Below are 27,057 nucleotides of genomic sequence, written 5' to 3' on the forward strand. Positions count from 1 at the left end.
GCACCTGTAATTCCAGCTACTTGGGAAGCTGAGGCAGGAGAATCGCTTGAACCCAGGAGGTGGAGGTTGCAGTGAGCTGAGAGAATGCCACTGCACTCCAGCCTGGGTGACAGAGTGAGACTCCGTCTCAAAAAAAATAAATGCCAATAGTGTCCCTGTTAAGAAACCCTGCTGTAGAAAAAGTAAAAGTTTATAACAAAGATTCCAGAGGTTTGCAGTACTTATAAACAAATCATTAATGAGCAAGAGATTGTTTAGATGGAAGAAATGTGTGTGCTCCACCACCCTCATTGCCACTTAACCAGCATGGGTAAATCCAGAGTCAGAGGGGTGATCTGGTACTAGCTACATGCCTGACGAGATAAGAGACTACGCAAATAGTCAAGGAGTCAGTGCTGCTGAGTATCCCGGCTTTTATTCATTTGTTCATGTCTTGTTTCTGTGACTAGCAACTGGGCTGGGGTTGGGGGGAATTCATAGTGGTATCCTAAATTAGCTTCCCCAGAGTAAATTCCTGTGCATCAAAGGATTAGGTTTTTTTAATTTTGTTTTAATTTTGTTGAGGAAGTTATGAAAGCAGTACAAGAAAACACAGGTGAATATCTTTTATAATCTTGAGGTGGAAAAGGCTTAGTACAAGGAACTATTTGATCACACAAAAATTTAAAGTATCTATGCAGTCAAAACGACAAACCACATCAAACAACAAACTGGAAAGATAAAATTATAATACCTGTTACAAAGGATCAAATTCCTCCCTGTATAGATTATAAATAATAGCATATACAAATTAGTAAATTAATAAGACAACTCAATCAAAAAATGGCAATGGATAGAAATAAGTAGCTCTTAAGAAAATGGGCTTTAATTTTTCACCCAGAAGACTGGCAAAGAGTAAAATTATGATAGCATCCAGTGTCATTCAGAGAGTGGAAAAATGTCAATTATGAGAGTATAAATTAATTCAATAATGCAAACTCATTGGAGGTCAGCTTTAATGTTCATATTTTTTGACCCAACATTTCCATTTCTAGGTAATTTTTCATACCCTTGCAGATGCCTACTTAACTGGACGCCTAACATTATAAGCAAAGCTGTGTATTGCAGTATTATATGAAAAGGTTAAAACACCCTAAGTGATTAATAGTAGGATACCTTATAAATAAGCTGATATGTTAATTAAAATGGATTACTCTGTAGCACATATAATGAGATTGATATGTGTGAACAGATATGGAAAAATGTCAAAAATATATAAATTTAAAAGCAAATAGGGTGTGATGGCTCACACCTGTAATCCCAAATTTTAGGAGGCTGAGGTGGGAGGATCACTTCAGAAGTTCAAGGCTGCCATGAGCTGTGATCACAGCACTGCACTCCAACCTGGGCAATAGAGCGAGACTGTCTCTTTAAAAAAAAAAAAAAACAAAACAAAACACGAAAAAGCAAAATATAGTATAATAATTTGATATCATTGGTATTTTTAAATGATGTATCTGTATATAATAGAAAAGATCATTTACCTGATAAGTCCTAGACCATACTTTGTCTGGCTATTTCTGGAATTTAATAATTTACAACACTTTAAAAATTTAAAAAGGAACATTTTACAATGTGAATTCATTACTTGGAACATGTGTTAACTAGGTATTTGGCTGCTCTAATAACTAAAAATAAGTGGCATAAACTTTCAAAACATTCCAAGTATAAGTAGTTCAGTGTTGATCGGATAACTCTGTAATTTGGGTACACAGGTTCTGTCTTGTTAGCTCTGCTATTCCCAACATGCAGCTTCTGTGTCGTGGACCTAAACCCAGCTCCATCACAGCTACATTACAGCCCACAGGACAGGGTTGTCTCCATCACATGCTGGTGCTAGTAGTGCCCATACCCCGCCCCATAAGAAAAACTGCAATAGGAAAAAGGAAGACTAGGTATGGGGGAAGGGGTTATCTAGTGGCGTGTTAAGTGAATGTTTAACATCTGGCTCTGCAGGGCTAAGGTAGGGAGCTCTGATGGTAGCATTTGCTGGTTTCTGTGGTGTAAATCCTCGCACCGTGGTCAGTTTCAAGCTGCAAACCTACACTTCCTGAAGGAGGAATTAGGAAGAAATGCACACAATTAGCTCTGGCAAGCTGGTAGGAGCAGGCTTCAGAGAACCACTGGGTTCATATAACCGTATCTGCCATAGGATAGGATATAAGATGCTAAGGGGAAAAAAAGAGTTTAAAAAATATAGGCCTGGTGCGGTGGCTCACGTGAGCCTGTAATCCCAGCACTTTGGGAGGCCGAGGTGGGCGGATCACGAGGTCAGGAGATGGAGACCTCCATCCTGGCTAACACGGTGAAACCCCCCGTCTCCACTAAAAATACAAAAAAATTAGCCGGGCGTGGTGGCGGGCGCCTATAGTCCCAGCTACTCTGGAGGCTAAGGCCGGAGAATGGCGTGAACCCGGGAGGCGGAGCTTGCAGCGAGCCGAGATTGCGCCACTGCACTCCAGTCTGGGCGACAGAGCGAGACTCTGTCTCAAAAAACAAAAAACATATACACACACACACACACACATATAAAACCGGCTGGGCGCTGTGGCTCACGCCTGTAATCCCAGCACTTTGGGAGGCGGAGATGGGAGGATGGCTTGAGCTCAGGAGTTCAAGACCAGCCTGAGCAAAATGGTGAAACCCCTGTCTCTAGAAAAAAAAAACACACACACTAAAAAACTAGCTGAGCATGGTGGCACGCGCCTGTAGTCCCAGCTACTTAGGACACTGAGGCAGGAGTGTTGCTTGAGCCCAGGAGGCGGAGGTTTCAGTGAGCCGAGATCACGCCGTTGCACTCTAGCCTGGGCGACAGTGAGACTGTCTCAAAAAAAAAAAAAAAAAAAAAAATTAAATTTAAATTTAAAAAACTATAAAACTGTCTTGAAAAAGTTATTAGAAAACTTGCTGCTTTGTACTCTTGAATAAATTATTAAAATTATTACACATGTATACTCATACATGCTGATGTGGGCAGAGAAAATCTGGAGTAATGGAAAATGATAACGGTATGTTTACTGTGAGTCATGGGGCTGGTGGTTGAGAAATGGTATTTGGGAAAGATGACTTTTTATTACTTTTGTATTGTTTGGAATTTTTATAGTCAGCGTGTATTTTTTAGTAATTTTTTAAAAGCCAATTGAACATTTTTAAATTAATTTCATATTAGGGTTAAAATGTACTGAGACTTCTTTTTCCTTGAAATTGACACCTAATGTCCAAAACTAAGACTAAAGAAGGTTATACATCCCCACCAATAATTGGGTCCATGCACCTCTTTCAGAGCTTATTAAATGGTATAGAGCTAACTAGTCCCGCTATCCCAAACATCACCTAGCCCATTAACTTCTCATTCCCAGTTGTGAGTTGTCAGCCTAGTAGACAGCTGAACAGCTTTGCCCTGCCGTCTTTCCCAGGCATGGGGGCAAGGTTAGGGGTGGGGAGGAGATGCTTATCTTGCTCTGAATTCAAGACAGGACAAATTCAAAGATCTGGAATTGTCTCTAAGAAGAAGAGTTTAGTATCCCTGCTAAATGTTTGCTGAGCTGTGAGCTCACCGTGGTGCAGCTATCAAAGTGGAAGACAACGTGGGAAACCTGTGTGTTCCTCAAAGTTTAGGGATGTACATAAATTATGTATTTAGAGGGAGAGAGAAATACATGTATACCCTCTACCTACTTTATTGGTTTTAAACTTGGGAATATAATTTCATTGCTTCTAAAATGTCTTCCCACTTCCATGTAAAAAGTCCAGGGTGTCATTTAAATCTAGTTTTTTGTTTTGTTTTGTTTTTTGTTTGTTTGTTTGTTTGTTTTTTTGAGATGGAGTTTGGCTCTCGTTGCCCAGGCTGGAGTGCAATGGCACGATCTTGGCTCACTGCAACCTCCACCTCCCAGGTTCAAGCGGTTCTCCTGCCTCAGCCTCCGAAGTAGCTGGGATTACAGGCGCCTGCCACCACACCCAGCTAATTTTTTATGTTTTTTTAGAGACGGGGTTTCACCACGTTGGCCAGGCTGGTCTCGAACTCCTGACTTCAGGTGATCCATCCGCCTCAGCCTCCCAATAAATCTAGTTTTATAATGCTACTTTTAAAGAGTTGCATATGTAGGCCAGGTGTGGTGACTCACGCCTTTAATCCCAACACTTTGGGAGGCCGAGGTGGGCAGGTTACTTGAGCTCAGAAGTTTGAGACCAGCCTGGGCAACATGGCAAGATTCCGTCTCTACTAAAAATACAAAAAATTAGCCAAGCATGATGGTGCACACCTGTGGTCCCAGCTACTCAGGAGGCTGAGGTGGGAGGACGGCTTCAGCCTGGGGGGCAGAGGTTGCAGTGAGCCGAGATTGCACCACTGCACTCCAGCTGGATGACAGAGTGAGAACTCTGTCTCAAAAGTAAAATAAGTTGCATATGTAATAGGTTTTTTTCTTTTTTTCTTTCTTTTTTTTTTTTTTTCTGAGACAGGATATCACCATGTCACCCAGGCTGGAGGGCAGTAGTACAATCACCGCTCACTGCAGCCTCGACCTCCTGGGTTCAAGTGATCATCCCACTTCTCAGTCTCCCAAGTCGCTGGCACCACAGGCATGCACAACCACACCCAGCTAATTTTTGTATTTTTTGTAGAGAGGCGGGTCTTGCCATGTTGCCCAGGCTGGTCTCAAACTCCTGGGTTCAAGAGATCCACCCACCTCGGCCTCCCAAAGTGCTGGGATTACAGGCATGAGCTAGAGCTACCACACGAGGCTATTTCTTTAAACAAAAAAAAAAAATGAAATACATACTGATTTTGAAAAGAAAAAGCCACTAAAAATCTGTCTGAAATTTGGTGGGGAAAAAAGAGAGATGAGATGAGATACTTCCTGAGCACACTGTAAATGAAGGTGTTTAAATTTTGAATTATGGTATAAAGAATTTTTAGAAGAGGGATTAAACAATACCTGCTATCTGGTTCCAAGTCAAGAGCAGATTGCTTTAAAAAAATTCTCTATGCTTTGTTGCTAAAAATTCCTTTATAAATAGTGGAAGTAAAATTTGACCATTCTGTTTCTATACTTAAATGTTTTTAAATCCTTCTTAAATATTGAAAACCCTGTTCTTATTTGTATAAGCCAGTTGTAAGTTTATTTGAGGGCAAAGTAAAAAACATTGGTGATAAAAGTGATGTTGTGATTATAGTAAGCTGGAATTTAAACTTAGAACACAGTGTAAGCCTTGCCAAATTGATAGTTTACATTCTTTCAGCTATAACTACTGTGGGTTATTCAAGGAGTATTGAGTTGTTATTTTACCTATTCAGTCATCTGGTGACCTGTAAATCATTTCTGTGTGTTTAGAGAATTAAGGTAGTTGTGTTTTTTTTATTATTATTATTTGCAAACCACACTAAGTGTAAGTAGGGCTTGATTGGGGTAGCCCTTAGCCCCCGCTTAATAATAATCACCAGCTTCAAGTCTATGGGTACCTTGCTGCCTTGATGACAACTATAGATTTTCTTCTCCCTTGACCCATGATTTTTGTTTGTTTGTTTTTTTGGTTTTTTTGTTGTTTTTTTTTTTTGAGACAGAGTATCTCTCTGTCACCCAGGCTGGTCTCAAACTCCTGGTCTCAAGTGATCTGCCCACCTCAGCCTCCCAAAATGCTGGGATTACAGGCATGAGCCACCGTGCCTGGCCCCATGATATTTTTAAACCCTGAGTCACCCATATTCTGATTTTTCTACTGTTGCCCCAGTCTCATTGCTTAGTATATAAACCAGAATAAAATTGATCCTGAATTCCATCTAAGTCCTACTGTTTCTTGGCTATTGTTTTATTTAAATCATGAAGAAAGCAAAAGAAGGCATTCCATCACAACTATTTAAAAGTGTTCTAGAAGTTATAGTCATTGCTATAAGACCAAACAGGAGGGAAAAGATGAGGTATGAATGTTGGAGGAGATAAATGATTATTATTAGCAAATAATGGAAAATCCAAGAGAATAAAAACTAAGACATCCTAAATGGAAAGTTCAGTTTGGTGGTTAATTACAAAGTAAATATACAAAAATAAATGTAGTGTTCCTGTGTATCTGAAAGAAACAGATCATGTAATAGGAAGAAAAGATCTCATTCAGAAAGTAATGTGACATATAAAAAATAAAAAATTAACATTTTAAAAGAAGTATACAGGGCCTATATAGAGAAACTACAAATCTGTACTGAGAGATGTAGAAGATTTCAGTAAATAGATGTCGTGTTCCTATGTCAGAAATGTAAAATTATGGATTTACCCCTAGTTATTGCAGTCATTGTAGTGACATTAGAAATCCTAATGTGGGCCAGTCGTAGTGGCTCACACCTGTAATCCTAGCACTTTGGGAGGCCGAGGTGGGCGGATCACTTGAGGTCAGGAGTTCAAAACCAGCCTGGCCAATATGTTGAAACCCTGTCTCTACTAAAACTACAAAAAAATTAGCCGGGCGTGGTGGTGGGTGCCTGTAATCCCAGCTACTCGGGAGGCTGAGGCAGGTGAATCACTTGAACCCAGGAGGCAGAGGTTGCAGTGAGCTGAGATCTCGCCACTGGGCAACAGAGCAAGACTCTGTCTCAAAAAAAAAAAAAAATCCTAATTTGAATAATATTTGGTGGTTGTCAAAATGATTCTCAAATTTATCAGAAAGGATAAGGGGAGAATAACCAAAATAAATTGAAAGTATTTATTTACTAAATACTGAAATATTACTACCAGCAACAGCTTTATTGTCACTGGAATAGTGGAAAAGAATGGAAAATCCAGAAGCAAGCCAAAGAATAGATGAAAATGTAGTGAAAATTAAAAGTTGCATTTAATTTAGTAGGGAAAGAATGCACTGCTCAGTAATTATTAGCTAAACATTTGAATAAAATTAGTTGTATGTATCAGTCACACCATACACAAAAATAAATTCCAAATGGTAAAAGATTTAAATGTAAAAATCACACACATACACAAAAATAAATTACAAATGGTAAGAGATTTAAATGTAAAAATAAAACTAAACCATCCTTCCCCACAAAAAGAGTGATTACTTACATAATGTTAGGGGTGAGAAAGTCTTCCTTTGCACAGCTGCAAAGGTTGAATATGTAATGGAAAAGATTCATGAATTTGAGTACCTAAATTTTAGGGTTTAAAAAAATAATAATAAAGACGGTTTTCTCTTTTTTTTTTTTTTTTGAGACGGAGTCCTGCTCTGTGCTACGTCACCCAGGCTGGAGCGCAGTGGCACGATCTCAGCTCACTGTAGCCTCCGCTTCCCGGGTTCAAGCAATTCTCCGGCCTCAGCCTCACAAGTAACTGGGACTACAGACGCACGCCACCATGCCTGGCTAATTTTTTTGTATTTTTAGTAGAAACGGGGTTTCACCATGTTGGCCAAGCTGGTGTTGATTTCCTGACCTCGTGATCCGCCCGCCTCGGCCTCCCAAAGTGCTGGGATTACAGGCGTGAGTCACCGTGCCTGGCCGACAGTTTTCTTATGGTTTGTTGCTTCATAGTCTGTGACGTGATGTAAAATACATGCTCGGTTTGTTCCACCAATATTGTTCTGCATAATAGTTTAATTATTTTATTATTTTTTTTTTTTAGACAGGGTCTCGCTCTGTCGCCCAGGCTGGAGTGCAGCGGTGCAATCTTGGCTCACTGCAAGCTCCGCCTCCCAGGTTCACACCATTCTCCTGCCTCAGCCTCCCTAGTAGCTGGGACTACAGGCACCTGCTACCATGCCCGGCTAATTTTTTGTATTTTTGTTAGAGACGGGGTTTCACCATGTTAGCCAGGATGGAATAGTTTAATTCTTAAAACAACCTCCTTTTTCCAAGTACCATTTGAGTTTCTGTACCCCTGTTTAGCAAGAATTTTTTTTATTTGAATGTATTTGAGGTTTCTTTCAAAGATCACAAATATGTTTAAATTAGTGATATATACATTTTCTGAAAAGAGGGTATAGTTAGTGGAAGATATTAGTTCTATCAGTATCAAATCATGTTAGCATGTGGTCTTCCTAGTGTGGTATTAACATGCCCATTTTAGATTTCAGTATCTAAAATGAAAGTAACTAATAATTGAACATCTGTCTGCTCTACTAATAAGTAGATATTTTTGCCTCATTGCTTCTTCTGATCACTTTATTAATTTATCAGAATGCCCAAGTGTTGTGAGGTCCAGCTATTTATATCATTCCTGCCCCCGGTTGAGCTTATTGCTTTTTTTCCTCTCTTTCCAGGTATCTGGCATAATTTTGTTCTTGCACTCTTGGGTATTTTAGCTCTTGTTCTCCTCCCAGTAATTCTCTTGCCATTTTACTACACTGGAGTCGGGGTGCTCATCACTGAAGTTGCTGAGGTAAATAATGGATTACTCAGGGCATTCTTTCATCAGATGTTGTGATGTAATACCTAGCATCTATTCAGAAACTTTTATTCAAGATCTCCTCATATACAAAATGCTTAGTTTCTTCTGAAGAAATTACTGTAATCCTTTCAAATCTAACAAATAATGTTGGGAAACACATTGGTTTTTTTAAAGTTTCATGAAAATTGTTTTTGTCCTGATGCTGTACTTAGGAAAATAGTATCAAGATTTTCTACCTGTAGTTTATTGGTAAAATGCATCATTTACCTTTTCTGTTTATTTTTATATCTCTGCTTTTGAGTCAAATGTCTTTACGCCTCCTAAGTAGTAAGAAAGATGAAACCTAGGCTGTCCAGCCGTAACATTTCATAGGAGTTTAAGTTAATGTCTTCAACTCTGTATTTCACTCCCTTAGACAGTAACTGCTATGATGGCATCAAATCTTCTATTCAGACATTAGAAAGAGGAAAATTACCTTTGTGAGCAATTGGCTTACATATACATTGTACTGATGGTATTGCCTGCATATTGGGGATATGTAAGGACATGTGTTATTGTTTTATGTGTTAAGCATATAGGAAAGGCAAGACAGTCTGATGATACTTTCACCAAAAAAATTTTAATTGGCAGTTTGGGAAAAAATTTTATCATTTTAGTCTTAACAGTCAGCAAGTCGGCTTTTTTTCAATTGTGAAAAATTCAAAATCTTGGAGAATTTGGGAAAAGCAACTATAATTGTTGGGTTTTATTTTAATTATCTAGGACTATGTCTTGAATTCAAAGCTGGATTATTTTCTGCATTCAAAATATTCTACTTAATTAACTCAGTGTCTTTATTATTTGCTCAGATTAATTATAGCTTGTCTTCATGCATCATCTGATTTGGTTTTACCCTCTTCCCAAGGACTCTCCTGCCATTGGACCCAGAGGCCTTTTTGTGGGAGACCTTGTCACCCATCTACAGGATTGTCCTGTTACTAATGTGCAAGATTGGAATGAATGTTTAGATACCATCGCCTATGAGCCCCAAATTGGTTACTGTATAAGTGCATCAACTTTACAGCAGTTAAGTTTCCCAGTTAGAGGTGTGTATATTTCCTCAATATAATATAATGCTTCAAGCACCAGTACCTGCCATTCACTAATCCTTAGACCATGTCTATAGATTTATTCTGTTCTAATCTGTTTAAAGCAAATCAGTAAATAGGTTCAAACCAATAGACATTTTTCTTGGTAAGTTGGATGCTAATATGTGTGTTTTCTTTATTATATATTGTTGAACTTCTAACTATTTTCATAATATCATATTTGACTTTTAGGACTCTAATATTTTCTGCTTTCAAAACACTTCTATTAAATCATAGCCGGGCGCAGTGGCTCACGCCTGTAATCCCAGCACTTTGGGAGGCTGAGGCGGGCAGATCACTTGAGGTCAGGAGTTCATGACCAGCCTGTCCAACATAGTGAAACCCCATCTCTACTAAAAATACAAAAATTAGCAGGGCATGGTGACTGGTGCCTGTAATTTCAGCTGCTCAGGAGTCTGAGGCAGGAGAATCGCTTGAACCTGGGAGATGGAGGTTGGAATGAGCCGAGATCGGGACATGGAAAGAGACTCTGTCTCAAAAAAAAAAAAAATCAGCATTCAAGGTCAATCATAACAAATTAACTAATTCCAATAATCAAATACCCCAATATAATATTATCTTTATGCGTGTGTGTAGATATATTATAGTACTTTAAACTTTTATAATTGAAAAAGGGAATATAATAAGAACCAGTTCTACTTTGCATAAGCTTATGTCAGAACAGATAAACAACGATAGTTAACAACTAAATATATAAAAATCAAAGCATAAACATTCTGTATTAATATACTGTTAGCCCAACACAGACATGCAATAAGGAAAGATTACAAGAAATAAGAAGGAACTTGGCAAACAAAAAACCCCATCTGGGATTTAGAAAAAATTCCCTTACTTCTTAAAAATTCCCTTAATACTTAAACAGTTCTAATGGTAGCTGTGTGGATGTTGGCATGTCTGAATCTATCTGGGGTAGAGTTATTTTATGTATTTTATGTGGCAGGCATCCTAAAGAAGTTGTCTTGGCTTCCAAAAATACCCTGTGAAGTCAGATATGTTGCTCTGTGCAGCAGATGACAGAGCTGAAGCAAGTTTCTTCTCGGATCCTGCCAAACTTATTTTGAGTTATTTCAGCTCTGAAAAATCAGCTTCCCAATTCTTTATACAAAATCAGCTTCCCAATTCTTTATACAAAATTGAAGGTGTTAGAAAATAGAAATTATGCTCGCAGACTATATCTTTAAGTAAAAAAATATCCTGATACTTGTCCACATCTATTGGTGTAGGGAAATATGATTAATAATCAAGAATAGTTTTAGTAAAGTACTGTGTGCAACACAGGCAAAGTAGTAAGAACTGATTTTTTTTTAAAACTTTTTGAAATTTACTCTTCCATGTATAACCCATTTGTAAGAATTTTTTTATTATCAAAAATGTTTAGACACGATGGAGAATAGTATAAACGAGCCCACATGTATCTTTCTGCCAGCTTCGGCAGTTATTAACATTTTGCCAATTTTTTCATCTAAGCAGTCCACTTTTAGGGGAAGTATTTTAAAGTACATCCCAGACATCCTATCATTTCATCCATAACCTTTTAGCCTGCCTTTAACGGATGATGACTCATTAAACATGACCACAATACTGTTATAATTCCTAACAAAATAACAGTAATTTCTGATATCTAGTTGGTATTCAATTGTTTCTAATTCTTTTCATTATAGCTGATTTAAATTAGTTAGGATGTCTTCTAAGACTTTTAAAATTTGTAACAATTTTCCTTGACCTGTTTTTGAAATGTTATTTTTTTGTTGAAGAAACTGAGTCAATTGTTTTGTTGAATTTCCTAAATTCTGGGTTTTTCTGGTTATATCTTATCCTCATGATGTCATAAACTTGTTCAGATGTCTTCCAATTTTCTATAAACTGCTAATTAGGTCCACGGTGTTGATTAGATTCAGAATCCTTTTTGTTTGTTTGTTTGGGTTTTTTTTGGCAAAAACACTTCATAAACAGCGCTTGGTACTTCCTGTGGCATCATATTGCATCCACTATCTATTGTTCTCTGTTTTAATGGTGTTAAGATTGTTCAGTGGAGCAATCTGATTCTTTAAGGTTGAAATATTTATAAATTTTCCCCATTCTCAGGAGCCTTTTACCATCTTCCAAAACTTTTAAGATGACAGAAGATTGATGTGTAATCCACAATGTGTTCTTCTTTAAAGAAATGATCCATTATTTCCCACTTCTTAAGTCCTTTATCCTTTTCTTTTGGTTTCTCTAAATTTGATGTAATGTGTATTGAATTACAAAAACCAAAGTGACACACTAGCTAAATAAAGTTCTCTTCAGTAGGATTGTTTTACTTAGGATATCTCCATTTTCAGATGTTTAGGGTTTTATCCTTTTCCTGTCAGACAGACTGTAAATAAAAATTTTCCCTGAAATACTCAGAAACTCTCTTCTTATTAACTGTTTGAGTATTTCACTGTTATGGATCATGTGCTACATTTTGGAGGTATTTGTTTAAATATGTAAAGCAGATATTACTCTTTTTATACTAAAATCAATCCAGAAGTAATTCTTTTTTTTTTTCAAGCCCTGGGCTGTCCAAGCCCAGGAGTAATTCTTCAATATCTATTTTGTCTCAGTATACATGTTTATTTTACATGACTACTATATCTGATAAATCTGTGCCTCTATTTAATCTTTTGAAAATGGAGTATGTATACCTAGCCAGTTTAAAGGAATATTAATGTCTGTAAATATCACTTAAAATACATACTATGGCTGGTCCAAATGCAGTTGTGGTTACAATTAATTGATCATAACCAGTTACAGAATTCTTTGTTCCTTCTCTATTCCCACTACATCACTTGACTAGCCTTAAAAAAAAAAAAATACATACTAGATTAATTTTGATGGCAGGCTTAGCCCCTGGGGCTGTGGACATTTAAGAAAGCTATGGATTGTTGGTATTTTATATGTTTCTAGGTAACTTTGTTATCTTTCATTGTAAGTAGGAATGAAAGATATCTTTCACCCCAGCCTGGGTGACAGAGTGAGACTCTGTCTCAAAAAAAAAAAAGAAAAGAAAAGAAAACAGAACAAATTTGAACAAAATTACCCATACAGCCAATCATCAGTTAGTTTCCTTTGCCTCTGTTTGGTTCTTTGCTATGTTTTGGCCAAGGAGATAGAGCGACAGTGTATGGCTAGGGGAAATCCAGTATAACCAATACAAAGCTGTTTTCCTCAAACAATAGAGTAAAACAAAAAACTATTTAAAAACAAGCAAGCAAAAACTTTGGCTGAAATACAAAATTTTTATAAAATTAAAATTACATTGCATATCAACTAAGATTTTCATTTAAGAAAGCTATGGATCGATGGTTTTTATATGTTTGTAGGTAACTTTGTTATCCTTCATTGTAAGTAGGAATGAAAGATATTATGAGCATCAAGTTATGGTCCAAGGTTTCTTTGCTATCCTAAATTGAAGAGTAAGAGTGTGTATATAAGTATATATGTGTGTGTCTGTGTGTGTGTGTGTATGTGTGTATATATATAATATATATATTTTATATATATATTTTATAATGTATATTTTATATATATTTTATATATATAATATATATTTTATATATATAATATATATATTTTATATATTATATATATTTTATATATATAATATATATTTTATATATTATATATATAATATATATATTTTATATATTATATATATTTTATATATAATATATATATTTTATATATTATATATATTTTATATATAATATATATATTTTATATATTATATATATTTTATATATAATATATATATTTTATATATATTATATATAATATATATATTTTATATAATATATATTTTATATATATTTTATATATAATATATATATTTTATATAATATATATATTTTATATATTATATATATTTTATATATAATATATATATTTTATATATTATATATTATATAATATATTTTATATATAATATATATTTTATAGAATATATATTATATATAATATATATATTTTATATAATATATATTATATATTTCATATATTTTTATATATATATTTTATATATATTTTTATATATATATATATATATTTTTTTTTTTTTGAGATGGAGTCTCACTCTGTCGCCCAGGCTGGAGTGCAGTGGTGCAATCTCGGCTCACAGCAACCTCCGCTTCCCTGGTTCAAGCAATTCTCATGCCTCAGCCTCCCGAGTAGCTGGGATTACAGGTGTGTGCCACCAAGCCTGGCTAATTTTTTTGTATTTTTTTTAGTAGAGACAGGGTTTCACCATGTTGGCTAGGCTGTTCTCAAACTCCCGACCTCAGGTGATCCTCCTGCCTCAGCCTCCCAAAGTGCTGGGATTACAGGGGTGAGCCACCACACCCAGCCTCGTGTGTGTGTGTGTGTGTGTGTGTGTTTAATTTTACTACTTGTTACTAGGCAATGATGGCATAAAGTCAGCAGTAGAAGTGAGAATAAATAGGCTTGCTTCCCTGTGTTGGAGCCCTAGCTATGTGTTATATATTTAATAAGCTAGGGTAAGAAAATTGTTCAGTTCATATTAGAGATATAGAAAGTGGTAAGCACTGTGAACTAGAGACTGAAAAAATCTCTTCTCTCCAGCTTTATTCCACAGTCACCTCTGGTCTAGACCATTCTTTGTAGACTGGACTATTTCTGTGGCTATCTTCGGGCTCATCTTAGGGTACATTCAAAATATACAAGTTCTCCCTGTAGTAACATTATGAAACTTTTCTGGCCTTAAATTTTTCTGATTGTCTCCCATACTGGGGATATTTAAAGGACAATTCTAATCTTCTAGAGTTAAATTGAACCCATAAATTCCCCTGGGGACATCCTATTGCAATCTTGAATATTACTTCCAAAGTAGAATTGTATTGGCCTCTCGTAATTAATAAAAATACATGAATGTAAAAATTATGTGTTGCACCCCCTCATCTTATAGATTAAGAATCAAGTCACAGAAATTGGTTGAGTAACTTGTTCTTTATGTGACCCAGTAGAAAAGATTCTAAAATTAACTATGTTTAAGCCTATAACTTTTTTAAATAGCAATAGAGAAATATCAAGTTTACTTCTCACATGCAAACAAAATATTTAACTCTTTATTGGAGAATTCAGTATGTTAGGAGGTACTTAATCTTGTCAGGGAGGCCACAGCTATGGATTTCTGTTTTGCTTGGAATAAATGCCAGAGGAAGAAAAAACCAGAGATCACAAATTGGTGGCAGCCTCCAGGCCAAATCCAGCCTTAGCAGGTGTATTTGCTTTGGCTTGCCCAGTGTTTTTAAATTTTTAATTGGCTGCCAATGTTTAAACTTCAACAGGCTTCACATAAAGGTTCAGATTTCTGGTTTCTGTTGGGATAAAATGGAAGATCTGTCGATTCTGGGCCCCAAATTGAGTGGCCTGGCTGCTAACAGGTATAAAGTATAAGGTAAAAAGTTGTTTAGGAATTCTTTAGAAAAATCAATCCAAGCTAAAACCCTCAGTGTTCTCTTTGATCGGATTGCTGATCAGGCCTAGAACAGGCCATGTATTTTCTAGTTCCTCACAGTCCCCACCACTTTCTGTTTTTTCTGCATATGATCCACTTCATTTATTTGGTAACTGCTTGGCCCATTTAAGCATTTATATTACCAAACATGCCATATCATTAGCGATAATAAATTCCTGACTTCCAATTCTGTATTGTACCCAGTCCTCTTAAGAAAAGTTAGTAACTAAGCATCAGCTGTAAACATTTTAATATCATTACTGATGTAAAGGCAAATCGGGTAGAACATCATTTATGTATTCAGTGTATATTGAGTAATCCACCTTATATAAGACACTGAGAAACCTTTCCCTCAGGGAGCTCAAAGTTGAGTCAGAAAAACAGACCATACCCACATTATTACAGTACAAGTTTAACTTTAAGTAGTGATAGGCAATACTGGGAAATGATAACAGTCTTGACTGAGAAGATGAAGGCAAGTTTCACAGCATCAGCCCTTGAACTGGCTGTCAACAGTGAGTTTACTTTTAGGAGGCCAAGATGGACATGGACCTCAGTACCATAGAATAGAAGCTGGTCAAGGAACTGCCAGTAATTCAGTTTAGGAAGAGAATCATATGAGATAAGGTAGTTTAAAAGTGAGAAGGAATTAGTCTGTACTCAAGTGGGAATAGATACGGAGAAAAATGAGGAGGAGGTAAAAATCCATGGGACTTGGCAATCTGATCAAAGAGAACACTGAGGGTTTTAGCTTGGATTGATTTTTCTAAAGAATTCCTAAACAACTTTTTACCTTATACTTTACCATTAGAGCTGACAAATGATTATAGGCTAGGATTTGTCTGTGCCATTAGATGCTCACGGTCTCCTTTAATATTTTAAATACTGCTCCTCACTCAAAATTAAATACCCATTCAGTTATGATAAGAAAACAGAACAGGCCAGCTCAGTGGCTTATGCCTGTAATCCCAGCACTTTGGGAGGCCCAGGTGGGTGGATCACTTGAGGCCAGGAGTTCAAGACCAGCCTGGCCAACATGGTGAAACCCCGTTGCTACTAAAAATACAAAAAAATTAGCTGGGCATGGTGGCACGTGCCTGTAATCTCAGCTACTCAGAAGGCTGAGGCGGGAGAATCACTTGAACTGGGAGGCACAGGTTGCAGTGAGCCAAGATCACGCCACTGTACTCCAGCCTGGGTGACAGAGTGAGACTCTGTCTCAAAAAAAAAAAAAAAAAAAAAGAAAGAAAGAAAGAAAGAAAGAAAACAGAACAAAGAACAAAATTACCCATACAGCCAATCATCAGTTAGTTTCCTTTGCCTCTGTTTGGTTCTTTGCTATGTTTTGGCCAAGGAGATAGAGCGACAGTGCATGGCTAGGGGAAATCCAGTATAACCAATACAAAGATGTCTTCCTCAAACAATAGAGTAAAACAAAACAAAAAACTATTTAAAAACAAGCAAGCAAAAACTTTGGCTGAAATGCAAAATTTTTATAAAATTAAAATTACATTGCATATCAACTAAGATTTTCATGCTAAGTGCTCCTGAAGGCACTCTTGTAATAGAAAAGCTTTTTGTAGTACTGAGAAACAGGGATAATTTGGCGCTTGAGTCTATTTTCATCAGCACATCTGAGTATGGTAGTTTATATTCAAGATTCAAATTTAATTGGTCCTTGCCACCCATAAATTTGTGCTTTACCAGTTTGATGAGTTGGAATGCAGCAAACATTCCTAAATAAATACATGAAATCATTTTTTGTCCCACCTTATAAGTGACTTAGATTCCTTATTCTGCTCCCAAATAAACCAGTCTACTAAAGAACTTTAAAAAATAAATAAGCCAGGTGCAATAACTCACGCCTGTAATCTCAACACTTTGGGAGGCCAAGGTGGGCAGATCACTTGAGGTCAGGAGTTCTAGACCAGCCTGGCCAACATGGTGAAATCCCATGTCTACTAAAAATACAAAAATTAGCTGGGTGCAGTGGCGCATGCCTGTAGTCCCAGCTACTCAGGAGGCTGAGGCAGGAGAATTGCTTGAGCCCAGGAGGTGGAGGTTACAGTGAGCAGAGATCGTGCCACTGCACTCCAGCCTGAGTGACAGAGCGAGACTCTATCTAAATAAATAAATGGAATGAACAGTTGCCCCATTGCTGTTGTCTTCCAAAAATGGTAACTGGATTACTGGTGTACAGGCAGGTATGTGCACATCTGTGGGTCAAATTGGGCATCTCTGGTTCTCTAGGGGGAGCCCCAAAATAAGCCTGGGGTAGAATCGGTATTTGGATATAATGGGGATGTCTTAGGCATCCCCTGGCCCCATCTGTTTACCAGCATCACAGTGCAGGGGTTCAGCAGTAATGTTGGATCATTGGCATTCAGGCACATAATAGTAGTTCATTAAATGTTTATGCTTGACCAGCCGGACTTATTATTGTGAAACCTACTGAGACACTGCAACTCCGGCTTTATGGGTAGCTCAGTTTATATGAGGACAACTAACCTAGGGTAACTGCTGCTTCTTGATTTAAAATTGAATGGATCTCTTTTGGTAATGTAAAATCAAACTGCAGCAAGTAGCCCTCAAGCTGAACTCTGAATTATATAGTTGCTTCTAAATTCATATGCCATTTTACTTATTCTTTTTGTCTTAAAGGCATTTTTTGTTACAAATGTATTTTTATATGAGAGACTCTAATAAACAGTGTATTTCTCTTTAGCATACAAACGGCTAGATGGTTCAACTGAATGCTGTAACAATCACAGCCTCACAGATGTGTGCTTTTCCTACAGAAATAATTTTAATAAGCGTTTGGTAAGTTGTCCCTGAAGCAGTCTTGCTTGTCTGATATAATTACTACAAAATAAGCATATAGAGCTAAAATGGAATCTATGGAAACTTCTCTCTTTTGCTATGGAAACTTCTCTCTTTTGCTCTTTTGTATCATTTTATTAAAATCTCTACATTTCACATGTCATATTTCATCTGAAAATCTTTAAAAATTTATAGTGATAATATCTTATTTGACCCAAATGGGGTACTTGAATCTATTTTATAGTAGGTGCACATAAATGGCATTTCTTTTATATGAACCTCATTCCTGATATGCTAGGTGACATGAAAAATATTGAAGGAATGTAACTTAGGTTTTTCTTAATAAATCATTTTTAATATTGACTGATTAATATTTTATTTATAGCATACATGTCTTCCTGCCCGGAAAGCAGTTGAAGCGACCCAAGTTTGCAGAACCAATAAAGACTGTAAAAAAAGCTCAAGTTCAAGTTTCTGTATAATACCTTCTTTGGAAACTCACACTCGCTTAATAAAAGTAAAACACCCACCTCAAATTGATATGTTATACGTAGGACATCCTCTGCATCTTCACTACACAGGTGAGTATTTTTGTGGTAGACCCTTAGAAAATAATTAAGATCACATATAGTCTCAGTGGTAGAAACTCACTACAAATCCTTGAATTAATATATTTATTATAAATTTGAACATTTATCAAAGTCTTGTTAACTTGTTCTTAAACATTAAGTGAAAATTATGCAGTAGGAAGATAATCTGAATTTATAAAGTAAGATGGAGCTGAATCCATGCCTGCCTATGGAGAGTGACACATTTTTCCTTCCCTACCATTTATGCCCAGGTCAAATAGGTGATCTCTCCGATGTCCTCTGAGAGTTTATTAAATTTATCCAAGCTCCCCAAAACAGTGGCAAGAGCAACATACCCTAGAGAATGCCAGGATGCATGGGGATGTAACTGTAATTTATGTGTGACACATGACTTTCATATGAATATACTTTCAAAACTGGGCCAGCATAATCATTTTAGCAGTGGCAGCATCATTGGACTAAGTTCTTTATGGCTAAATATCATGTAGTCTAACTCATTTTGTTGTACAAGATTTTTTAAATAGTTTACCATGCGATTTACCCATTAAAGTTTACAATTCAGTGGGGTTTTGTTTGTTTGTTTTTGTTTTGTTTTGAGACAGATTCTCACTCTGTCACCCAGACCGGAATGCAGAGGCTCAATCTTGGCTCACTGTAACCTCCACACCTCGGGCTCAAGTGATCCTCCCACCTCAGCCTCCCAAGTAGCTGGGACTACAGACATGTGCCACCATGCTGGGCTAATTTTTGGGGTTTTGTAGAGACGGAGTCTCACTATGTTACCCAGGCTGGTCTCAAACTCCTGAGCTCAAGCAATTCTCCCTCCTCAGCCTCCAAAAGTGCTGGGATTACAGGCAAGAGGCACTGTGCCTGGCCCAGTGGTTTTTAATATATTGAATTGTGCAACCATCACCACAAGCTAGCTGCAGAATATTTTCATCACCCCAAAAAGAAACTCCATAACCATTAAGTAGTCACTCCCTGTATCTCCCCAGCACCCCCAGCCCTCGGCAATCTCCAGTCTACTTTCTGTTTCTATAAATTTGCCTGTTCTGGTCATTTCATATAAATGGAATATTTTATGACTAGCTTCTTTGATGTAGCTTAATGTTTTCAAGGTTTATCTGTGTTGTAGCATGAATTAGTACTTCATTCTTTTTAAGGCCAAATGATATTCCTTTGTATGGATAGACCACATTTTCTTTATTCATTCATAGTTAATGGATATGTGGGTTTTATGTTACTCTTTGTTTTTTTTTTGAGACGGAGTTTCACTCTTGTTGCCCAGCCTGGAGTGCAATGACACAATCTCGGCTCACGGCAGCCTCTGCCTCCCGGGTTCAAGCAATTCTCCTGCCTCAGCCTCCAGAGTAGCTGGGATTACAGGTGCCCACGACCACGCCCAGCTAATGTTTGGTATTTTTGGTAGAGACAGGGTTTCGCCATATTCGTCAGGCTGGTCTCAAACTCCTGACCTCAGGTGATCTGGCCGCCTTGGTCTCCCAAAGTGCTGGGATTACAGGCGTAAGACACCGCGCCCAGCCTATGTCACTCTTTAAAAGACTCTCTCATTGCTCCATAGTCATATCCTGAGATACAACCGAGGTCATTTTTCTTATCTATTAGTTTGACACTAAATTACTGTAGACTGCAACTATGAAATAAAACCTCAATAAATGAATAAATGTCCCTAGTGGGGGTAATTCAGAAATGTGTACTGTGAGTTCTGACTAATACAGGATAGTTTTAAAATGTTTTGAACAAAGACAGGATTATGGAATCCACAGAGTAGATGAGACTTTAAATCCCCTCATCTTAATCCTTGGTTTAGCCATGAAGAAAAAAAAAAAAGACCTGAAAGAGGTTAAGTAGCATAATAGTAGGAGTAAATGTAATTTTAAGGTTATACCTCTTTGAAAGGGTAAGGACCCTTAATGTAAATTTCTTACTCTCGCTTCAAAATATAAGTACACACTGGGACGTATTTTTTCATTCTGCTGTTTTTATTAGATGTTCTAGAAGTATTGATTGCTTTTATATATGAGGTATATGGCCTGCATATGTTTAGGAAGGGCTTTCTCAATCAGTTTAATCTGCTAGCCCAATTTTTAACCATATGGTAGAATTCATAATGCTGTTGCTTCTCTGGTATGAATAATATTTATTATTCCTTATTTTTCTTTTTCAGTGAGCATCACCAGTTTTATCCCACGTTTTAACTTTCTAAGCATAGATCTGCCAGTGGTTGTGGAGACATTTGTCAAGTATCCTTTCTGGTGTGAAACATGTTTTAAAAGTGTGTTACTTGGATCTTGATCAATTTTACCTTGAATACAGCATTACAAATATAGACCTCACAAGTATCACTTAATTGCTAACAACTGAAAAAGAGTCTTGAAAGATGAAAAAGATCAGATTGTACCCAGGAGGGAAGAAGTCAGAGGAGAAAGATTAATCAGAGTGAGAAAGGTTTAGATGTAGAAGGGAAAGAACCCAGAATACAAATTGAGAATTGAATTTACAAGTCTAAAACATTTTAGTAAGTTTATAAAGGATGGAAGCTTCAGTTACTACTGAGGTAATGAATTCTGCCACATCTGAGCCTGTTAGTTCTGACCAAATAGAGAATGTAATTGCATAACCAGGAATTATGTAAATCCCAGGGAGGAATGCACAAGAAATATCGAGCTGGTTTCAACTACTAAGATAGCAATTCAGAGGGCCAAATCTTACGTGGTCTTTCGCATATTATGATTGCACATAAAAGATGAATTTTGCACATAAAAGATGCAGAATTGAATTACTGGAAAGTTGTGGAAGAGTTCTTTATTTTTGTCGCTTTTAAATTTTTTAATGTCTTTCCTCAATTATTTAAATTAAAAAAAGAAATGGAAAACAAATGAGCAGTTATTAAAAAAAAAAAAATGTGTATAATCAAGATTGTGGCCAGACATGGTGGCTCACACCTGTAATCCAGCACTTTGGGAGGCCGAGGCAGGTGGATCACCTGAGATCAGGAGTTCAAGACCAGCCTGACCAATATGGCGAAACCCCATCTCTACTAAAAACACAAAAGTTAGCCGGGCGTCTTGGCATGCACCTGTAGTCCCAGCTACTCAGGAGGTTGAGACAGGAGAATCGCTTGAACACAGGAGGCGGAGGTTGCAGTGAGCCAAGATCGCTCCACTGCACTCCAGCCTGGGCAACAGAGCTAGACTCCATCTCAACAACAACAACAACAAAAAAGATTGTACTTTATAGACTCTGCAGCTTTGTCACAAAGAGACTTATGCTATAACCTTATAGAGGGTAGTAAAATAAGGTAGACTTCAAGGACCAAAATCTTTGTTTCCTAATATAAAGTAATACTTTGTAAGGCCCAAAGAGTAATTTTCCCCTTATTTCTTATTCCTTCCACATTCCTTTCCCTGTTTTATCATTAAAGGATTAGAAAGACTTAGTCTTCCTACGAGTTCATTATAGATTGGCTTAAAGTGTTTGGCCTTTATTTTTCTAGTCAAGGTTTTTGAACTTTGAAATAATATAAACTCATTTGTTTTAAGTAGTAGAGATCTAAGAAGGAATGGCAGAGATTTAAAGAAAGTAGAGAAGTCAAGTGCAATCTCAAATTCAGTCACAGTAAAATATCTTCTGACTCGTAGAAATATGGTTTCTACTCAGACCTCTCACAGTTGGTTCCTTAACTGATTTTAACCCAGGTACCTGATTTCCCTCTCAGGGGCTCTGGCTATTGTTAATGCAGTACCCTGCTTTGCTTTGGATGGACAATGGATTCTAAACTCTTTCCTGGATGCCACCCTTACCTCAGTGATTGGAGACAATGATGTCAAAGATCTAATAGGGTTTTTCATCTTGCTGGGTGGCAGTGTACTTTTGGCTGCCAATGTGACCCTGGGACTCTGGATGGTTACAGCACGGTAATGTTTGCACTCATCTGACAGAATCCCTGAGTTACAGTATACAGCTATGTGGTAATATCCATTGCCATTGAAATTCTTACTTGGTATGAAATATAAAGTGTTTCCTTAAAATTACATCTTAGCCAACAACCCTAAGCTCCTCCCATATCCAGAGTACCCAAACTCTGTGGTAGAAGATAAGCAGAAGAAATGAAAGGCATAGTCCCTGACTATATTCTAATTTAGGACTGAATGTACCCAGATGCTTGTGGAATAATATCTCAGCAAGTGCAAATTCATGTAATACTGTTTCGTGTGATTACATATTGTGTTGAAATAGTATAAAGGAGAGCAGAACTGGGTGAAATTAATTGGGAAAAACTTCTTACAAAAGCATCATTAATGAAAATTTGAAGGAGACCAGACTTTGGCCAAGTGGAAGGATGACCATTGTCTTGGCCGGTATCTCTTGTCCTTTGTCTTGTTTGAAAAGTATTTTAAAATTTAATGGTGTATTATTTTGTGCTCTGAAAGCTGAGGTCTGATTACAATTAGTAAAATTCTATAGAAGAATCTGCTGACGTGAAAGGGAAAAATCTTTGTCAAATGATACCAAATAAATGAACAAAACAGGAAGTAGGGGCTATGATATCATGAGACATGTTTTGCCCCACAAGAATTGCATCTTTGATAAGGTGTCTCTGCCCCCTCATAAAGCAGCACTAGCGTTGACATCCACAGTGAGCTGCAGGAAGCATCACACACCAGCAGCATGTGAGCTGAGGGAGGCAGTTGGGGTTGAACCTCGGAACTAGGCCGGGTCTCCTGACAGATCAGAAGACACCCTAGAGGATCTTCAGCAGTCCTGCTTCCCATTCTCTATACAGCTTTGAAGCTTGGAACCCATCCAGGGTAAACATTTTCTCTTGTGCTGCTGAGGCCATCTGGGGCCTAGCTCCTGGGTTCCTGTCTCCAAGAAGCAATGACCTTAAACTCTGAGCCATACTCTGTCCTCACCAGCGGCTCCCATGTTTTTCTGTGTCAGGTTATTAAGTACCTAGTCCTTGTTTTCCGTCTCTCTCCTAAGCTACCTCTCTGGGTCCACAGAAGACTTGGTAGTATAGTGAGAATGGCTATACGTGAGTACAAATGTGGATTTTCCAGAGTTTGGGAACTGACTCTTGAGCCCAGAAGAGCCACACCTGCTTCGAGGTCTTTTGGAGTGGAGATGCAGCCCTGGGAAATTTGGGAAGTCAGCAGGCCAGTGTGAAGCTGTTGGTCCTAGAAGTATATGAGCTTGCTGTTTCTTTGATGGAAAATACATGCTTCTCTCGTATACTCAGAAGTGATTAAGGGCAATAACTCATTAATAGCCATCTATCCAACTTCTTTACTGAGTGATGTATTCCATGGAGTTACCTTTTTCAGATTATTGAGTTGCTCTGTAAGCACTAAAACTTTTTAATCATTTTTAAGAAACTTTTTAGATTGTATTACAAATTTGCCTTAACAGAAATTAGATGTTGAATATAATTTTAACATTTTATTAATGACTTGGGTCATCAGTTAATACCAGTACTAAAACCATACGAATTATTGGTTTATTCCAGAAAATACAGCATTTGTTCTATTTTTAGGTAGACAGTCATTTGGGATCAGAGTACATTAGCATAGTAATGCTCAGACTTGTTCAAATAGTAGAGCTTGGAGAATGCCATGAAATACTTATATAATTAATTTGATTGCATGAACTAAGCAATTTACTAATGAAAAGGTTGTATATGTGCAAGTCAGTTTTTTAAAAACCGAGAACAAATTTTAATAGAGGAAATCTTACTCATTAATTTATTTTTCTGAGTAAAAAAACGAAACCCAAATCTCATTTTATTTCAGCTGTTAAACATTTTGATCTGTTGACCCATAGGATCAGGGTTTGGGAACCACTTTACTAGGAAAGAGCAGATCAGTACCAATTGTATAAAACTGGCCTCATTATGTAAGAAAGAAAATGTTACGTGTTTTCTTCTTTAGCTTGGTTGTGGGCACTTCTACAGCAAGGACCATATCATATTCATCTTTGCATCCCTGGCACAGTGCATGAGACATAAGTACTTAATAAATGCAGTTGAATGGATAATGATTAGTGTTATTTATGGATTAGAAAAAGCATGTTTCTATTTAAGTAAGCTGTAAAAAGTATTATTGAATATTTACTGTAAATATATGTTCACATAAAAAAATAACTTGGAAGGTCTTTGTGTCCCTGGCATATTATCATCTTCATGGAAAGAATCCACTATGGTTTCTGTAGAGTGATTGGAAAAATGGATTATTTTGAGGATTGAAGAAAGTGTTCTTTCTGTGTTGTCACTTTGTTCAACAGTAAAACTTTATTCTCAGTGTTCCTACTCTGCATTGTTTACATTTTTGAGAGTTTTTTTAATCACCTACAATCTGTAAAGAATGTATATATTCTTTTCAGCATCTCAGTTTGAAAAGACATGCAGTTAAACTTGACCTTTTGATAATCGCTCTTACAGGTCATTGTCTGTTCTAACAGCAAATTGTAAACATGTGCTTCATAGATATTGTGGCTCTCAGTCATCACTTTGTCCTATGGTATTTATTGAATGTTCACATACTAATGGTGCACAGGTGTTTTTTTCTATAAATCTTCTGACTGTCCTGTAATTCACTCTTAAGCTTTAACTTGAAGATATCGTAATTGCCGGCATTTGATGTTTAGCAATAAAAGAATAAATGTGTACCAGCATTTTATGTTTATCATCGTCTATGTGTTGTCTTTTTTGAACTCTTTTCTATCAAAATTGTTCCTATTACATAAAGCAAGATCTTAATCATTTTTAAATTCTTGATTCTAGAACCAGCCTTCAGTTTTCATTCGTATAATCTATACCTGAAAGTCGTTGCAGGCCTTGAAAATAAGTCTTTTAAATGAGGCTCCTGTGCACTCGCTACTGTCTTGGAAATGGCTGGTTTATGGATAAAGAAAGAGGACTATCATGTTTCCTTTCATTACTGTGTCTGACAGAAAAGTCTGCTGTCAGTTAGGAATTCTTGAAAGAGAATGTTCTAACTATGGCATTTGGTTCTTCTTGACCTTTGCCCTAGTGCTTCCTCCCATACTCTCTCTCTCTCTCTCTCTCTGGTAATAAGGTCCAGATAAAATAGGCTAGGAATATAGCCCAGTTTTTGATTGGTTAGCCTCATTCCACTACTTCTTGCCTCTGATTCCGTTATACTACAGTTAAGAGCCACAAGACTAGATGACTGATTAAGCCACTTTTTTAACAGCTTTATTGAGATATAATTAAATACTATCAAATTCTCTCTTTATGTGTTAACTTTGAAGTATTTAATTCCATGTAAACTATTTTTCTCTTAATGTCCGATCAAACAGTGTGCATATGCTTTCGTATAATCTAACTTTTTAAGTAAATGTGCATGTGATAAAAGACTGGGAGGGGAAAATGTGTTTTAGTTATTTCACAACTATTTTAACTCTGGAATGGTTTTCAGCAACGTAATAGAGTTGAATAACAGTTATTTTTAAGCATGTAAATATACTTTCTTTGAGACAATAAGCCTTTTTAATCAGTGCATTTGCAAGCTACTCTTGCTGTTGGGGTCATACTAATTTGAATAATCCATTGTATATTTTATCAGACCATGACATATGAATTCAATGAAAGGAAACCCCTCTGTTTCAGAACTCAGTGCTACAGTAAGTTATACTCGGGGTGGAGGTAGGAAAAAAATGGCTAATTACAAAGCAGGTTATATTGTATAATTTAATTTTCCATTAAAGGGAGGAAAAAAACACCCATATATGTTAGCTTTATTTAGCTAAAGATTGATGGATAGTCAATAATTGTCCCTTCTTGTTAACTGAATGCTTCTCAAACTTTTCTACTGACATGCTCCTGACACTGTAGAGGAGGGAAAACCTAGAAGGATCTAAGAGTAGAACCCTGTAATTGGCTCTCCACAGCATAAAATTGAACTCTCACTTTATCTTAAATTTAGCATCCTATTAATCTAATCAAGCATTCTAAAGCCAATTCTCTTAAAGATATGGAACTCTAAAAGAATTAGACCTAAGAATATTAAGAATTTCTTCATTTCTAAAACACGTTCTGGTTTGTAGACTAGTGACAGTCTATGGTGGTATTTTTGTCCATCCAAAGTGAAATGAGAAAAATAAAGATCGTGTATATTGTCTTTAATTACAAAGTAAACACAATGTATGTGTAATGTTATAAGGCTTCCTGCTGCCCTTTATCAAAGAGCCCCCCTTTATTTGGAGTATGGAAACACATACTTGGTTTCCCTTAGCACTGCTAGATTGCCCTCCAAAAATGTCTTTTTGTAACTGACCCTCTTATTGGCAAGGCATGAGGGTTCCATGTTTGCCCACACCCTTGCCTCCATGTTCTGGACAAATCTGTTGGGTTTAAAATGACATTTCAAAAAAAATAGCATTTCATTTTAATTTGCATTTCTTAGATTATTAATAGAGTTGCACATTCATATACTTGTTTAGCCCTTTGGATTTTTCATTCTGCCACTTGCTTATTGATATCCTTTGTCCAGTTTTCTATTGTGTGTGCTAACTTTTTCTGTTTGATCCATAGAAATTTCTTGTATATT

The 27,057-nt window shown here is 36.8% G+C and overlaps 1 protein-coding gene across 2 annotated transcripts in view; it reads left to right on the plus strand.

Moving 5' to 3' along the window:
- LOC129024843 (membrane-bound transcription factor site-2 protease) overlaps positions 1 to 25,170 on the plus strand; it is a 45,828-nt gene extending 20,658 nt beyond the window's left edge. The window contains exons 6-12 of one of the 2 annotated variants that reach the window (XM_063660428.1): positions 8,284 to 8,402; positions 9,316 to 9,496; positions 17,782 to 17,876; positions 18,262 to 18,457; positions 19,730 to 19,852; positions 20,655 to 20,730; positions 22,186 to 25,170. In XM_063660428.1, the coding sequence (XP_063516498.1) occupies positions 8,284 to 8,402; positions 9,316 to 9,496; positions 17,782 to 17,876; positions 18,262 to 18,457; positions 19,730 to 19,852; positions 20,655 to 20,730; positions 22,186 to 22,408 (1,013 nt within the window). In that variant the 3' untranslated portion in view covers positions 22,409 to 25,170. The remainder of the gene's footprint in view (positions 1 to 8,283; positions 8,403 to 9,315; positions 9,497 to 17,781; positions 17,877 to 18,261; positions 18,458 to 19,729; positions 19,853 to 20,654; positions 20,731 to 22,185) is intronic. The other variant, XM_054472096.2, reaches the window with a different exon arrangement.
- The last annotated feature ends 1,887 nt before the right edge of the window (positions 25,171 to 27,057 follow it).

The sequence above is a fragment of the Pongo pygmaeus genome, chromosome X (genome assembly GCF_028885625.2).
Source record: "Pongo pygmaeus isolate AG05252 chromosome X, NHGRI_mPonPyg2-v2.0_pri, whole genome shotgun sequence".
Taxonomy (NCBI): Eukaryota; Metazoa; Chordata; class Mammalia; order Primates; family Hominidae; genus Pongo; species Pongo pygmaeus.